This window comes from Lutra lutra, chromosome 5, assembly GCF_902655055.1.
Source record: "Lutra lutra chromosome 5, mLutLut1.2, whole genome shotgun sequence".
NCBI lineage: Eukaryota > Metazoa > Chordata > Mammalia > Carnivora > Mustelidae > Lutra > Lutra lutra.
The window spans coordinates 147351915-147366790 of NC_062282.1; the positions used below are offsets into that span (position 1 = coordinate 147351915).

General features: G+C 43.0%; 1 protein-coding gene across 2 annotated transcripts; it reads right to left on the reverse strand.

The window, feature by feature from the left end:
* Window positions 1-7126: 7126 nt before the first annotated feature.
* On the reverse strand, window positions 7127-14263 carry ARL14EPL (ADP ribosylation factor like GTPase 14 effector protein like). Of its 2 annotated transcripts, XM_047731058.1 has the most exons (4): window positions 14205-14263; window positions 13810-13914; window positions 11144-11283; window positions 7127-7874 (listed from the first exon to the last, which is right to left on the reverse strand). In XM_047731058.1, exons 2-4 carry the CDS (start codon window positions 13903-13905, stop codon window positions 7652-7654), a joined length of 459 nt encoding a protein of 152 aa, XP_047587014.1. In that variant the 5' UTR covers window positions 13906-13914; window positions 14205-14263; the 3' UTR covers window positions 7127-7651. The 2 variants fall into 2 exon arrangements, with proteins under 2 accessions (XP_047587014.1, XP_047587015.1); XM_047731059.1 differs by lacking the exon at window positions 14205-14263 and having other exon boundaries at window positions 13746-13860.
* Between the last annotated feature and the right edge of the window lie 613 nt (window positions 14264-14876).

Consider the following 14876-nt stretch of genomic DNA (forward strand, 5'->3'; position numbering starts at 1 on the left):
AGGATTTGAAGAGGTTTTCCCTTTAGTGTTTGTTTAGCTTAGTGAATTGATGAGAGGGGTGTGATTACTTTCCTTCATAATCAGTCAGCATAGCATTACTGAAGCTAAGGTAGTCTTCTCCCAAGTCAAATATCCAGAGAGGTGCTACCTGGTCTCATGGGAACCCCAGGTAACTCCTAGGATTTGTCTGACATTTCACCCAATTTCCTTGTTGTTCCAACAAACACACCAGCCCATTCTCAACTCTGTGTCTAGACTGGAGTCATTTCTCCCTCATGATAAGCTCTCAAACAGAAAAAGGACATTGGGTGAAAGCTAATACATCTGAATAAAGTATGAATTTGAGTTAATAACAATGTATCCATATTGCTTTATTAATGGTAATAAATATGCCATATTAATCTAAGATCCGGTATTTAAAGAACACAGTCCTTCCCTTCAAAGAACTTACAAACTCAGCTGAAATTAAAAAAAAATAAAGACAATACAAAGTAGAAAAGAGTGCCATGATTGATGTGAACACGGGTCACTGTGGATACTCTGAATATAACATGGTACAACCTTTATCAAGCTATTCTGACCATGTGCCCAGCACGGTTGTAAGCATTTCACAAACATTATTTCACTGGATCTCACAACAGCCCTGTGGGCAGGTCCACCTGCCTAGATAACGAAACTCACAAAGAAAATTTGCATGACTTTCTCATGGTCACTCAATGGTGGTGGGTGCGAGCCAGGACCTGAACGCCATGTGCTAACTCAAGACCCGGCTCTTATCCACTATCCCGCTGACAGTTCCAGAAGGCAACAAGGAGCATGACCTTAAAGAAGGCTCTCAGCGGAAACTTTTGATGAATGAACAACAACAGAAGGCTGAGTTTTTCTAAGAAAGGGGAAATCTAAGCATGGTGATGCTTGGGTGTTGAGCTGAACTGCCTCGCTTCTCTTCCACACAGTTTTGCAGCAGGACCTGACGTAGAGTATCCCTCTTCTCCCACTCCATGCTGTCTGGTCGGGACTGAGAGTCTGAAGTGGGAGGGCAGGAGTTTCTGACCCACCTTAGGATCGTTCAACAGTGTCGCCGGGGGACTTGAAAACATGAGTGACAAAATGGTCATCAGGACAAAAATGGTCAGAGCTGATTCATCCCAACAACGATGTGGAGTCTGGCTCCAGGTTAAACACCTCTGTGTGATTTTTCAGCCTAACCATACTGAAGCCTTCCCTGGCACCCCTCAGGAGGAAAGTCGCCCGCCCCGTGCCCAGTGGGGTGCACAGCCTGGGCACTGAGACTGAGGGGAGTTGAGATCAAGGACTAAGCCCCTTCGGCTCATGCTCTTGACACACCTGCATTTCTCACCAGGTACCTTCACTCCCTGACGTCTTTATCCAAGACTTTGGGCACGGGTCTTCCTCTGGCGCTTCTGCTGGGGGTTCCTTATGGGAGGAGGAGGGAATCTGAGAGACACCTTTCCCCACCCTGACTCGGTAGCCAGTACCCTTCCACTCCTAGACCTTGCTCACCTTGTCCCCCACAACAGAACTTCAGGACACTTTTGTCTGGGGCTCCCTCAGCAGTGTTTACACAGATACACTTGAACCTGCACCAGGAGGAAGATGGAACAGAGGGAGCCCTGCCCTGTATGGTTGTAGCATCCCTCTTATGCCATGACCGTGAATGAAGACTTGGGTCTTCCGCTTTGGCTCATTCGTTGCTTTAATCAGCTGCTATACAACCCATATCAGTCCACATAACCAACTGGGTATCTTCACCTTGGACAGCTTGAGAAAGACACATAGTGGGAGTTACACTTTTTACCTGAAATATTTTTTTTAAAGATTTTATTTATTTATTTGACAGAGAGAGATTACAAGTAGGCAGAGAAGTAGACAGAGAGAGGGGGAAGCAGGCTCCCTGCTGAGCAGAGAGCCTGACGTGGGACTCGATCCCAGGACCCTGAGATCATGACCTGCCGAAGGCAGAGGCTTTAACACACTGAGCCACCCAGGTGCCCCTACCTGCAATATTTTCTAAATATTCTTTATTTAGAAAAGAAAAATATTCTTATTCTCTTCTGCTAAATGGATCATTTTCTGAAGCAAAAAAAAAAAAAGTACCGAAATAAAAATATATTTGGCAAACCTAAAGGTCTGTCGTAGATTTGGAAATGTTAAACTAAAATGTTGGGTAAAATTTTGAGGGGAAAAAACCCCAAATTTGTTTTGGGAATGGCATATTGGTTTTGTTCTCTGGGTACAATTTAAAGTACCCAAGAATGGCCAGCAGAGGGAGCCAAAACCACACGTGTCACCTTTTTTCCTGTCTACAAAGCTTTCAGGAACATGGATTAAAAACTGCAAAATGCTGGGGCGCCTGGGTGCCTCAGTGGGTTAAAGCCTCTGCCTTCAGCTCAGGTCATGATCCCAGGGTCCTGGGATCAAGCCCCGCATCGGGCTCTCTGCTCGGCGGGGAGCCTGCTTCCCTTCCTCTCTCTCTGGCTGCCTCTCTACCTACCTGTGATCTCTGTCAAATAAATTAAAAAAAAAAAAAAAAACTGCAAATGAGCCTCATCTTCCCAAAATATATGCAAAAATCATAGAAATCATATAACTTCATGCTACTCTGCTGCCAAGTGCTGTACAGGAAATCTTAGGGCTGGAAGGAGAATTCTGAATCTCAAGCAGTTCTAAAAATCTTACTTGTTCTCCCTCTCTTCCCTCTCTGGCACTGGCGCGCAAGAACTCCTGAAAAGTAGGTGGTTTATATTCTATTTCAGGTGACACATTCTGAGTCGTATAACAACACTTTTTCAGCTGTCACTGTGGGGAGCATCTTGGCTCACACTGGAAACAGGTGTGTTGAGAAGAAGTCAGAATGCCTCTAACTCGGACCTCTGAAATCAGGCTTCAGATACCTTAGGAAAGAAAAAGGAACACACTCCTCATAAAAGTTTGTTGAAAAGGGATTTTCTGCAAGTATAAATGTCTCTCCATTTTCTGGGTGGTACCTGCATTAGTCAGGGTGTTTCCTTTTTTGGCCATGTAAGAGGGGAAAGGAATTTATTGCAAGGATACATGTTGGCACTATCCTCTTAGTAGTTTATAGTGAAAATTTGGGGGAAGATATTTCCTACATAAACATGGTGAGAGTTTATTTTGTGCGACTTAACGCTCACAAATTTGAGAATTTAATTAAAATGGATTTTAAAAACCCTAAACACTTGGGGCGCCTGGGTGGCTCAGTGGGTTAAAGCCTCTGCCTTCAGCTCAGGTCGTGATCTCAGGGTCCTGGGATCGAGCCCCGCATTGGGCTCTCTGCTTGGCAGGGAGCCTGCTTCCCCCTCTCTCTCTGCCTGCCTCTCTGCCTACTCGTGATCTCTCTCTCTCTCTCTCTCTGTCAAATAAATAAAAAAAATCTTAAAAAAAAATTAAAAAAAAACAACAACAAAAAACAAACAAACCCTAAACACACACTTCAGGCCCAAATGGCTTTACTGGCAATTTCCAACAAATATTTAAGGAAGGAGAATGTCATCTGAAACACAGTCTTCCAGAGAAGAAAAAAGAGAAAGTAATTCCCACTCCTTATAAGAAGCTAACATTACCTGGATCTTGAAACCCAAACAAGGGACTTCCACTTCCAGAAAGATGGGGTAGAGGTGCCTTTTCTATTCCTCTCAGTAAGTATGGAGAAGAAAGTAGGACATTATAAATAAAACAAATATAATAAGAGGATTCTGAAAGGTGGAGAGAGGCCAGCAGATGGCCAAGGACCTCAGACAGGAGGAAGGATACACTGGGAAGGGGCATGGGTTTTTGGTTTTTTTTTTAACTTCATATAGCCTAGGATTTTTTTCTTTCTTATCCACCATGTCCCTGGCACCTAATAAAGTGTGTAGCAAGTAAGAGGTGCCTGGTAAATGAATAAATAAATAAATCAATGGATGAGAGATCACTAAGGAATGGGTTTATTAAGCACGAAGGGCTATTGAAAATACTATCGAAGAAAAAACAATTAAATTCAGTCCCTGATCTCTGAATTTATTATATACATTATATATATAATTGGCCAGTGTAAGAACACACAGTCATACAAAGTGATGGGAGAGATCTGCTAAAACTACAAGCTATAAACAAAAGTCAACGGCTTCTTAGCCATGACAGGTGATGATGTTATTTCCTTTCTACAGAGCAAAGAACAGTACCATGGAAAAAAGAAGAATTTTAGGCAATCTGTGAAGATGAAAAAGAATATTCCAAATACAGGATTAAAGTAGAGATGGTGAGAAAGAAACACAGTATAAAACTGCTTGGCTAGATCATAACTGTGGGCGATTCAATCCTGAATAACCTGAAAACTGACTTCTGCTGTTGTAGACACCATGGAGAAGGATAGCAAAGAAATAAGATACAAGGATTCTCTGCAGCACCTGGGTGGCTCAGTCGGCTAAGCATCTGCCTTCACCTAAGGCATGACCCCAGGGTCCTGGGATCGAACCCTGCCATGTCAAGTGCCTTCCTCAGCAGGGAGTCTACTTTTCCCTCTCCCTCTGCCCCTTCCCCACCTCATGTGCACTCTCATTCTCTCTCTCTAATAAATAAAATCTAAAAAAAAAAAAAAAAAGACCTTAGGATTCTCTTTCCATTATTTTATACATGGATATGAGGTGATCAATGCTTCGCATGTACTAAATATTGATAAATCCTAGACAATCAAGAAATTCCCACATCAAATGACACCTGCTCGAGGGGTCACTTTGATGAACACCTGTAGGGGGCGTTGTTCACAGTATTGTCCGTACAAAAGGCACCCCCTGGGCACACATCAAATATCCTAGCCGGCCAACACTGCAGACCAGCTCAAATAAATGTTTCGGTTCCCAAGGCATTACAGAACGACACCCTGATATCTAAAATTTCTATACATATTCATGAAGATGCGCCACCAGGAATGAAAGAGGGCCAAGCAGAGAAAGGAACATCCTGTTCTACGGATAAGACAATTTCCTTGGTTAATGTCCTCAGACAGTACAGCTATATCCCTCCTTAATGTGAATTTCGTTCAAATCACTGAAGAGCTGTATTCATTTTGTGACAAAATGAGACACTTGCAAAATAAGATTCCGACAATTCACATACATTTATCTGTGCCCCAATCATTTAGTGCAGGAACCTTTTTAGAAATGCATGGACTTGGCATTAGATTCAGATGAAATCATGCTATCTCTAAAAAAATGCCCCTCCATCAAATGTTTTGCTAAGGGTTCCTAAAAGCAATATGAGTTGTCTGCTCCTTAATCATGCAATTTTTTACTTCATGTTTTGCTTTACTTGGAAAACTTACCAACACCATTTGCAGCACACTTTTGAAACCAGTCCATTTTAAATCAGATGATCCCATCTCCTGTGTAGGACTAAAAGATGAGACAAGACAAAAGGAAAAGATCCTTGGAGGTTCATCTGCCTCAGATTAATTTTTTTTAATATGAAAAAAAGGACAGCCAGCAAGAAAAGAGTGTTTCTCAAACTTATCTGAACAGGAGACTGACCTGGGGTGTTGGTTGGATGACAAGTGAAGATTTCCAGACCTCATCCTTGGGTTCTGACTCCCGAGGTTTGGGATGGGGTACAGGAATGGGTGTTACTAAAAGCAGTTGAAGAAGCTTTGCAATCTAGCAAATTCGGGAAGTACTTGTTGTCAGGGAAAGAACATTGACCTAGTCACGGGGTTCAAAATTCCAAGGCGGCCAGCTCTCCTGTGTGTCCTTAACTGAGTCCCTTTATCTCACTGGGGCTAAATCCACAGTGGTAAAAATAAAACAACAGGAAGGGGGTTAGCCTATAGTCCCCTCAAAGACAGGAGATTATAACATGGTCCCTGCTGGGCTATGCTCACAGCTGGATCCCCTGTGCCTAGCTTGGCGTGCATCACCTAAGAACCTCCCAGATATTATTTGTTGACTAATTCACTAGCTAGACCCCAGGCAAGATCCCTTTGCAAGTGTAAAAATTATAGGATTCTAAAAATAAGTTAAAAAAAAAAAAGCACCTATTTATTTGGTCAGCCATGGACAAAACCATAGTTATTCTTTTTTTTTTTTTTTTTAAAGATTTTATTTATTTATTTGAGAGAGAGACAGTGAGAGAGAGCATGAGCTAGGAGAAGGTCAGAGGGAGAAGCAGACTCCCCATGGAGCTGGGAGCCTGATGTGGGACTCGATCCCGGGATTCCGGGATCGTGACCTGAGCCGAAGGCAGTCGTCCAACCAACTGAGCCACCCAGGCGTCCCAAAACCATAGTTATTCTTAAACCCAAACAAAAGAGAAAAAAAAAAAAAAAAAAGCACCCACTCCTTTCTCTCAGCACATTGCTGGTAAGCGTTTCAAAGGATCAGACTTGGGTAACGTGATCTCATGCCTTCTTTGCAGGGTGGGGGGTGTTCAAGGTAATGAACGGGAGGTCCTGAGCATCTCTGTTGGCTCGCAAAGGTCAGTAGTGGCTCAGCAAAAGTGAGTTGAACCTGGAAAACCCAGGAAATTATGCAGAAAACAGAGTAAGTGCTCCTGCTACACATACAGGAAAACCGTAATCGTAGGAGGGTTTTTTAGGATTTTTGTTACTTTAGCCCCAAAACATACAGTCACGTAACAAGTCGAGAATTATTAGGAACCTTGCCTGACACCTAGGGACTGTGCAGAAATAAATACTTTTGGAACTAGAGAACAGGGGTGCCTGGCTTAGTCAGTGAAGCATGAAAATCTTGATCTCAGGGTTGGGAGTTTGAGCCCCACATTGGGTCTATAGATTACTTAAAAATAAAAATCTTAAAAAAAAAAAAAAAAGGAAATCCAAAGAAGGCTTAGCTCAAATTTCTGTATACCTCATATAATGTATCAGCATTGAAAAAAAAAATCACAACATGTGTCTAGTCAACTGCATATCAACACCGTCCCTGAACTAACATACAACAGTACACTTTTATATAATAACTCATTTCTTCCTTTTGGAAAAAAATACTGATCCTGAGATGGGGGGCGGGAAATGAAACTACTAGCTTTTAGGATATTCAAGTCCTAATTTCTCAATTTTACAAGTAAAACACAACTTGTTCATAAAAATTTTGCCAAGTGTGACCAAATTTACTATGAATATTATCAAAACAGTAATAAGAAAATAAGATATGCACATACGGTACAAAATCACGAGGTATGGGACTATTTTTCATTCAGAGAGCACTTCCAACTTGGAACTGGGGTAAGGGTCAGCGGGTCTGATAAGTTCAGGATTTTGTGTCCTACGTAAGAAAAGCTCCCAGCTGCAGAATTCTGAAAATCATAAAACCACCTGGTCTCAGGTAGTAAAAGATGCAAGAGATTGTTCACCGAAAGCAGAGATGGGGGTGTCCCAGGGAGGCGATGCTGAGATCACGTACTGTCATTCTCTGGGTACAAGGTGAAGGCGTGCAGGATGACACAGGAGACGGGACAGAGTGACTGCCCCTGCTACATTGTTCTAACAGCTTCAGAGAACATAAGTCTTCAGTATGCTTTCCCAGGATCTTCCCTACACCCTAAAATCTAACCCCCCAGGAGAAAGAGGATGGCTTGGCTGTCAGGAAGGAGAACCAAACCAGCCCACATGCAACAGCTCCTAGTCAGGGACCGGATAGGGCAGCGAGCTGACGACCTCCCCGGATTCGGTGACAATGGCATCGTAGACCCAGCGTCGGTTGCAACGGCACTCGGGCCCGCACTTGTTGGAGTTGCACTTGGGGCAAGGGTAGAAGCACCCCAGACAGTTCTTCTCCAGGCAGTCACACAGATCAGCGTCATTACAGATTAGCCTGCCACTCTTGTCATACTTCTTCCTAACTCTGCCGAGAGAACAGAAGACAGTACTAGTGTCCCCATCGGGGGGAATGAACCATTTGCCAGCCTCCTCCATAAATCCGATCCCTTTATTCTGAGGAACCAGCACCCGAAAGATTACCCAGCCATGCTTCCCAATAGTAGATGGCAGCCTTGTTCTGGGAAACTCAGCCCATGTGCCACACTTTCCAACACAGCTGGGCTAGTCACTGATGGGACCCTTTGTTTTGCCAGCATGCCGGGGAATGTGATATTCTATTGAAACCAATCAAAAAGAAAAGCTGAATAAAAGCTTCTTCCTATAAATTCCGGCCCTCCCCCCATTTTTCTTTATAAATATAATCATTCTTGATGGGGTTTTCCCTGATAAATTACACTCTTTTCTCTTTCTACAGAAAAGCACTCTAGTGACCACGATTATGGTTTTTAACGACTCAAGATAAACATCAGAACGGTCTGTGATTATGCTATCATCATTAACAGAAGAACACACACACACACACAGAGACACACGCACTCCTTTGGTAAGAGTCTCCAGGTGCCATGCTTCTTCTGCTCCTTTCTGATTCTGTTTGTTACCCAGTGTGGAGCGACAGGGCAGGTGACCAACATGGGGGACTCCCTCAGAAGCTCTGGGTGAAGGCAAGAAGTTCTGTACCAGAGGGACACACCAGAGCTTACACCCCACTTGAGTCCCCACACTTTCTGTGTCAGCCCCTACAACGTGGCCGGGAGACGAAAGCTGTCACAAGAATTCTACCACCCTCTCACATCCGGGCCCTTTTGAAATAAACCTTTCAGAATTGAGTGGCTTGAAAGTCTGAGGAGGACCAAAGCGTCTCTAGACAGTTTGTATCCTTTATTAACAACTGGGAGTTAAAAAAGGGGGGGGGGTTGGCCCTCAGCTGGTGTGGTGAGATTATGAACTTCTCCACCCTTCATCTTGAAACAGGTGTTCACATCTCCTCCCAGTTCAGTTTAAATAACGCTGTTCCCTCTCCTTCCCTCTCCTCACAGAGCAGGGCGGGCTGAGGAACCGTATGGAAACTTGCTGCCTGACTTTCTCACTTGGGCAGGATTTATATCTGATGCATTTCATCTGTGGAAAGAGGGCTCCCCACTCCCTCCCAAGCCCGCCAGGAAATGCAGGTGTCCACAGACAAGAGACTTAAAATCCACAATGGAAATCATAGTCTTGAAGCCATGAAATTGCCCCATCAGATTTTGTCCTTGTCCCTTTGTCTTAACCCAAATATTCCCTCGCCTTAACTCAGACACCAAGAGGCAAATTTTATCATTTCCTGCCCACCTTAGGCCATCTTTTATAAAATTCTGAATTATCATACACACAAAAGCGTGCAAAATGTACATGTACAGAAAAAGAAGAATAAAGCCAACCTCCACATTCTCACCACCCAACTTAATAAAAGTTGGGTGCCCTGCCCACTGCATCCCTCAACCCTGCCTTCCAAGAGGAACCACAGCTTTTTCTTATAAAAACCATCTCCTTCCGGGCCCTAGCTGGTTCAGTCGGTAGAGCACACAACTCTTGATCTAGGGTCCTGGGGCTTAGAGTTGTCAGTTCAAGCCCCATGTTGGGTGTTAAAAAAAAAAAAAATTCACCTCCTGGTCCTAGCTACATTTGTGTGAATTCCCAAGCACACTGCATTTCCCTACATCATGATCTGTGATTCAACCATGATGGTACATTTAGCTGTTACTGAAATATTTTCACTTCTATATGCATTCTGCTGTAAGAATATACAAGTTTCTCATCTTTTTCCATTGTGGATGGGCATTTTAATTTTAACTATCTTATTTTCTTTACTATCATAGCAATGCTATGAGACTTTTGAATGTGTCTTCTGGTGTACCTCTACAGGAGTTTTTCTGGGATACATATCCAGGAGTGAAGATGTTAGGTCCTAAGGAATACAGGTAATACCAGGCTTTTTAGAGTGGTTGTACCATATTACACTCAACCCATGTCCAGTGGCTTCATCAACATTGATATCATCAGACTAAATGCTGTCTTTCTGCCTCTCATCATACTGATGAGATGCTGTATTCGAATGTTTATTAGCCTTTTCTACGAAATGCCTATTCATTGAGTGGTTCACTTTTTTCTTTGAATGCTTATCTTTTTCTTGTTGACTTGTGTATATTTTGGACACTGATCTTTCAAATTATAAATAGCTTCTCCTGTCTTGTGGTTGTCTTTGATTGTTTTTAATGAAATTTATGCCCATCTTGATCATCAAGAGATAGGCATAAATTCTTAATTTTCATTGTGTCAAATTCATCAGCCTTCTCCTTCATGGGTTGCTTACACTTGGGATGTGCCAGCAACGGATGTGGGAAACAAAGGCAAAAGAAAATTATTAAATTTCCTTACTGCCTACAGCCCATTGACAAGTCCTTGAAACAGGCAGAGTGACCTTCCTCTAGTGACCCAGCTGCCTCGATGTTGATACTTTGCTAAGGGCAAAAGGCAATCTTAGCCCAATCCCCAGGACCCTGTATGTCTATTTTCACATATAAAGATTCCTTTGGAAACTTCCTTTACCTCAACCACTTAAGATACGTTGGCGGTCACCCCCCCATGCGTATGATCCACCGACAGACATCTGAAGGTCTCATGACTAAGGTTTTATTAGATGGTAATAAATGACCTTATCCCAACAATAGCTAGCTCCCTCAAGTCCTGAATACCTTGCTTCCAAAATTCCTTAGAGACTCACTCTATCCCTAACCCCCTCCCAACTTGAAAGTATATAATGGACCTCTTCTCATGACCACAGTATAGTTCTTTCTGCCCACAGATCCTGTTCCTGTGCTTTCTTTCATAAAACCAACTTTGTGCACCAAAGACATCTCAAGAATTCCTTCTTGGCCATTGGCTCCAAACCCCAACATCTTTTCTACATCAGTTATCATTGCACTTATGACCTATCTGTACATATTTGATACCTGAATCCATTCCCACAGTTATATTATTTCTCTTTAGAGTGAGAACACCTTTCTTTATTTTAATCATCTTTCTTACTGAAGCTATTACTCTAACCAAAGGGCCTCTGAAGCCTTTAAAAAAAATTGATTCCCAACTTGGGATTATTGTCTATTTCTTGAAGTTGCTAACTTCCAAACACATGGGACGATACTGTACTTTAGAAAAGATATTTTTAAGACATAAAAAAGGGGCAACTCTTCCTTTGCCAAGAACTCATGCATTTTGTAATCCCAGAAATCAAATATAATAAATCATGAATCTTACTTGTATTTTACAGAAAAATACTCATTCATCTTTGACATCCGAGCTTTCTTTTTCTGCTGTCTTGTTTCAGGATTAAAGTCAGCTACCTGTGGTCCGGGGTTTTGAAACGCCAAGCATTTTAACTGCCGCTCTATCTGTTGCTATGAAACAAACAACGTATTTGGAGTAAGAACAGGATAATTTTGTTTTATGTTGTATCAAAGTAAACGTTCCATAACTTTTGCCATAATGTCATGGAAGTACAGATGTTTTACCTACAGAAATAAACAGCTTAATTTGATTTTCAAAAGATGTTGTGAATTTCCTCAAGTTAGGTGATTCTGAATAAAGAAATCCATGGTATAAAATTTATATAATAAATATATATATAAGGGTACCTGAGTAGCTCAGTCAGTGAGCCTCTGACTCTTGATCTTAGCTTGGGACTTTCTGGATTGTTGTTGTTGTTGTTTTTAAGTTTTATTTATTTATTTTAGAGACAGGGAGGGTCAGAGTGAGAGAAAGAGACAGTCTTTTTTTTTTTTTAAGATTTTATTTATTTATTTGACAGACAGAGATCATAAGCAGACAGAGAGGCAGGCAGAGAGAGAGAGGAAGGGAAGCAGGCTCCTTGCTGAGCAGAGAGCCTGATGCAGGGCTCAGTGTCACCACCGAGATCGTGACCTGAGCTGAGATCAAGAGTTGGATGCTTAACCGTCTGTGCCACCCAGGTGCCCCTCAGCTTGGGTATTGATGTCAAGGTTGCAAGTTCAAGCCCCATGTTGGGCTTCATTCTGGGCATGGGGCCTACTTTAAAATAAATACATATAAATATATATTTACGCTTAAAAATATAAATATATAATATATACAAATATACATATACAATATTAAAAACAACCAAGCAGGGGCGCCTGGGTGGCTCAGTGGGTTAAAGCCTCTGCCTTCAGCTCAGGTCATGATCCCAGGGTCCTGGGATCAAGCCCTGCATCAGCCTCTCTGCTCAGCAGGGAGTCTGCTTCCTCCTCTCTCTCTCTCTGCCTGCCTCTCTGCCTACTTGGATCTCTGTCTGTCAAATAAATAAATAAAGTCTTAAAAAAAAGAAAAAAACCAAGCTGGAACAGAATTCCCTTTATACTTGCAAAATACCAGCTGGCTTCTGAAATCTAATGGGGATGAAAGTCCCAATTAACGTTTATGGAGGACAAGAACAAAGGAGTAAAACCTTTCTGCAGCTGTTGGCTGGACAGACTCAGGTGGAGTGTCTGAAGTGTCTCAGGGCACAGTGAGAACCCAGGGGGCACACAGCCCTCTCCCCCTGCCCCTGCCTTGGGCGTTCTGAGATTCTGTTTCAGAACAATCCCGCCCTTGGGCGTGTAGACCCCATCAGGGCTTTGCAGCTACCTGAAAGATCTACTCTCAGTAAAAGCCAGATTTGAAAAGGAGAATTTTCCCAGAATGGCTTTCAAGAGCGTTAGTGGAACATTTCAAAAGACTTGACCTGGAGACATTTGCCATTGGAAAAGAAAGGGAGCTTAATGGAGAAGACAAGCAACAAAGATGCTTCAATAAACCCTGGTAACTTATTTTAAAACTGTAGCACATGTATCAGGAGGGAAGGGAAGGTTCTTCTGAAAGATTTTAGAAGAATATAATCTGAAGGGCCCCCTAACACACAGGCTGACGTACAAATGAAACACTTCACCTGGAAACAAAAGGGAAACTTTCAAAGTGTGAATTTCAGTGTAACAGATTAGTAACAGAATCTCAGCCTCATATGCTGTTTATTTAGCTTAATAATAGTCCAGGCTGTCCAAAATAATATAAATACATTTCTTTAAATTTTCATCTTGGTGTGTGTGTGTGGGGGGGCATTAATAAACTTAATCTTACGAGACAATTCAACTTTGTACCATCTATTACCATTCTCAGTTCCGATGGCAAAAGTTCAGGAACAGAGACACGAGGGTAAGCCTCTCTGTGTCCAGATCTTGGCTCTGCCACTTGCTAGTGGTGGGCCTTGAGCAAGTTCCTACTTCTCTGAGACTTAGTGTCCCTTTTTGCAAAATGGGGTAACAGGATTATTTTGGGAGAAGGATTTGATGGATTAATATATGCAAAGATTTAGAATCACAGGGCGCCTGCGTGGCTCAGTCAGTTGAGTGCCTGCCTTTGGCTCAGGCCATGATCTCAGAGTCCTGGGATGGAGTCCTGTATGGGGCTCCCTGCTCAGTAGGGAGTCTGCATCTCCCTCTGCCTCTGCTCCTCCCCCCCTGCTCAAGCTCATGCTCTCTCTCCTTCAAATAAATAAATAAATAAATAAAATCTTTAAAAACACAGGGGAAAAAAGTTAGGTTTAAAAAAAAAATAAAAACACTGGACCCTATAAAAACACTATATTCTCCACAAATATTCTTCTCCAGGGGCAGGATTTTACTGCACAGAACACTGGGCTATAAAATCAAGGGAGGTGAGTGACAGAGAGAAGATGTGTGAAGTGTGACCAGCCCTGCCAGGAGCAGAGTGAAAAGGTGGGGAGGGAAGCCCCATCATCACAGAGCAGCAGAGAACCTTCCCCGTGAAATCCTGAGAGGATGCACATTCCGCCCAAGTCCAGGCTCACCTCAGAGATCCCCAAGTTGAGCCCTCTCCAAATACCAAGAACCCCCAATAGTCATTTGCCATACCAGTTGCTTTTGTCCAATCTGACAGTTTTTCTCAGGAGAAATTTGACCTGTGTGTCCCTCGTGAGTGGAACTGCTTTTGTCTGATTGTTCATTCATTTCTGTTCACTGAAAAAAATTAACCAGAGGGGGCGGGGCGGGTAGAGGGGAAGTAGGACATATTAATATCACATGTCCGCAGTAACTTCATCCTGTAACTTTCTGTCTCTTTCCCTGTAGCTTTCTTTCTTGCAAAGCCAGGTTTCCTGAAAAAGCCATCAGCCCTCCTGGTTGCTTTTTTGCTACTCACTCTTAGATCTGGCATCCCCCACTCCCCCTCATCCCCGCCCTGCTCCAGAAAACCACTTGACTGACATTCTTCTCTTCAGTGGGGTGTCCCACGAGCAAATCAAATGTACCTTTTACAGTTCTTGGCATCGAAGACCTTGCTGAAACAGGCAACACAGGGACCATCCACTTCTCTTGAAGAGGAGTATGAATTCTTAGACCTCCATTCTTTCCCCGTTATGCTCAGTCCCTTGAAAAAAAGGAAGATGCTGGGGCGCCTGGGTGGCTCAGTGGGTTAAGCCGCTGCCTTCGGCTCAGGTCATGATCTCAGAGTCCTGGGATCGAGCCCCGCATCGGGCTCTCTGCTCAGCAGGGAGCCTGCTTCCTCCTCTCTCTCTGCCTGCCTCTCTGCCTGCTTGTGATCTCTGTCAAATAAATAAATAAAAATTAAAAAAAAAAAAAAGGAAGACGCACTGATGTCCTACATTCCCGGTAACACTGTGAAAATCTTATCCACTCCTGTGGTTTCAGTGTCACCCTTTTGCAAAGAGAGTTCCCCAGGAGGTCTCAAAAATCCCTGACCTCCTCCCTCACATTTTCTGACAAATTTCTAGTACAATGGGAGCTCAAGGGAAGGCATCGATTTTCCATAAAACTCAGCTGCGGACACGCCTGGAATTTACTTTGTTGTACACACAGGACACCAAGACGTGTGTGTGACTCAGGTGAAGTCAGCACAGGATGCTAATCTCAAATTCACAGCCCAGGCTGCTCTGTAGTGCTCTCTCAGAAAGGACCAAGAC

Coding starts and splice junctions, on each gene's coding strand:
- ARL14EPL (XM_047731058.1), bottom strand. CDS start 13,905: ATGAATGAACAATCAGACAAAAGCAGTTCCACTCACGAGGGACACACA. Junction 11,284..13,809: donor AGATTGGACAAAAGCAACTG/GTATGGCAAATG, acceptor TTTGTTTCATAG/CAACAGATAGAGCGGCAGTT. Junction 7,875..11,143: donor TATTTTTCTGTAAAATACAA/GTAAGATTCATG, acceptor TTCTCTCGGCAG/AGTTAGGAAGAAGTATGACA.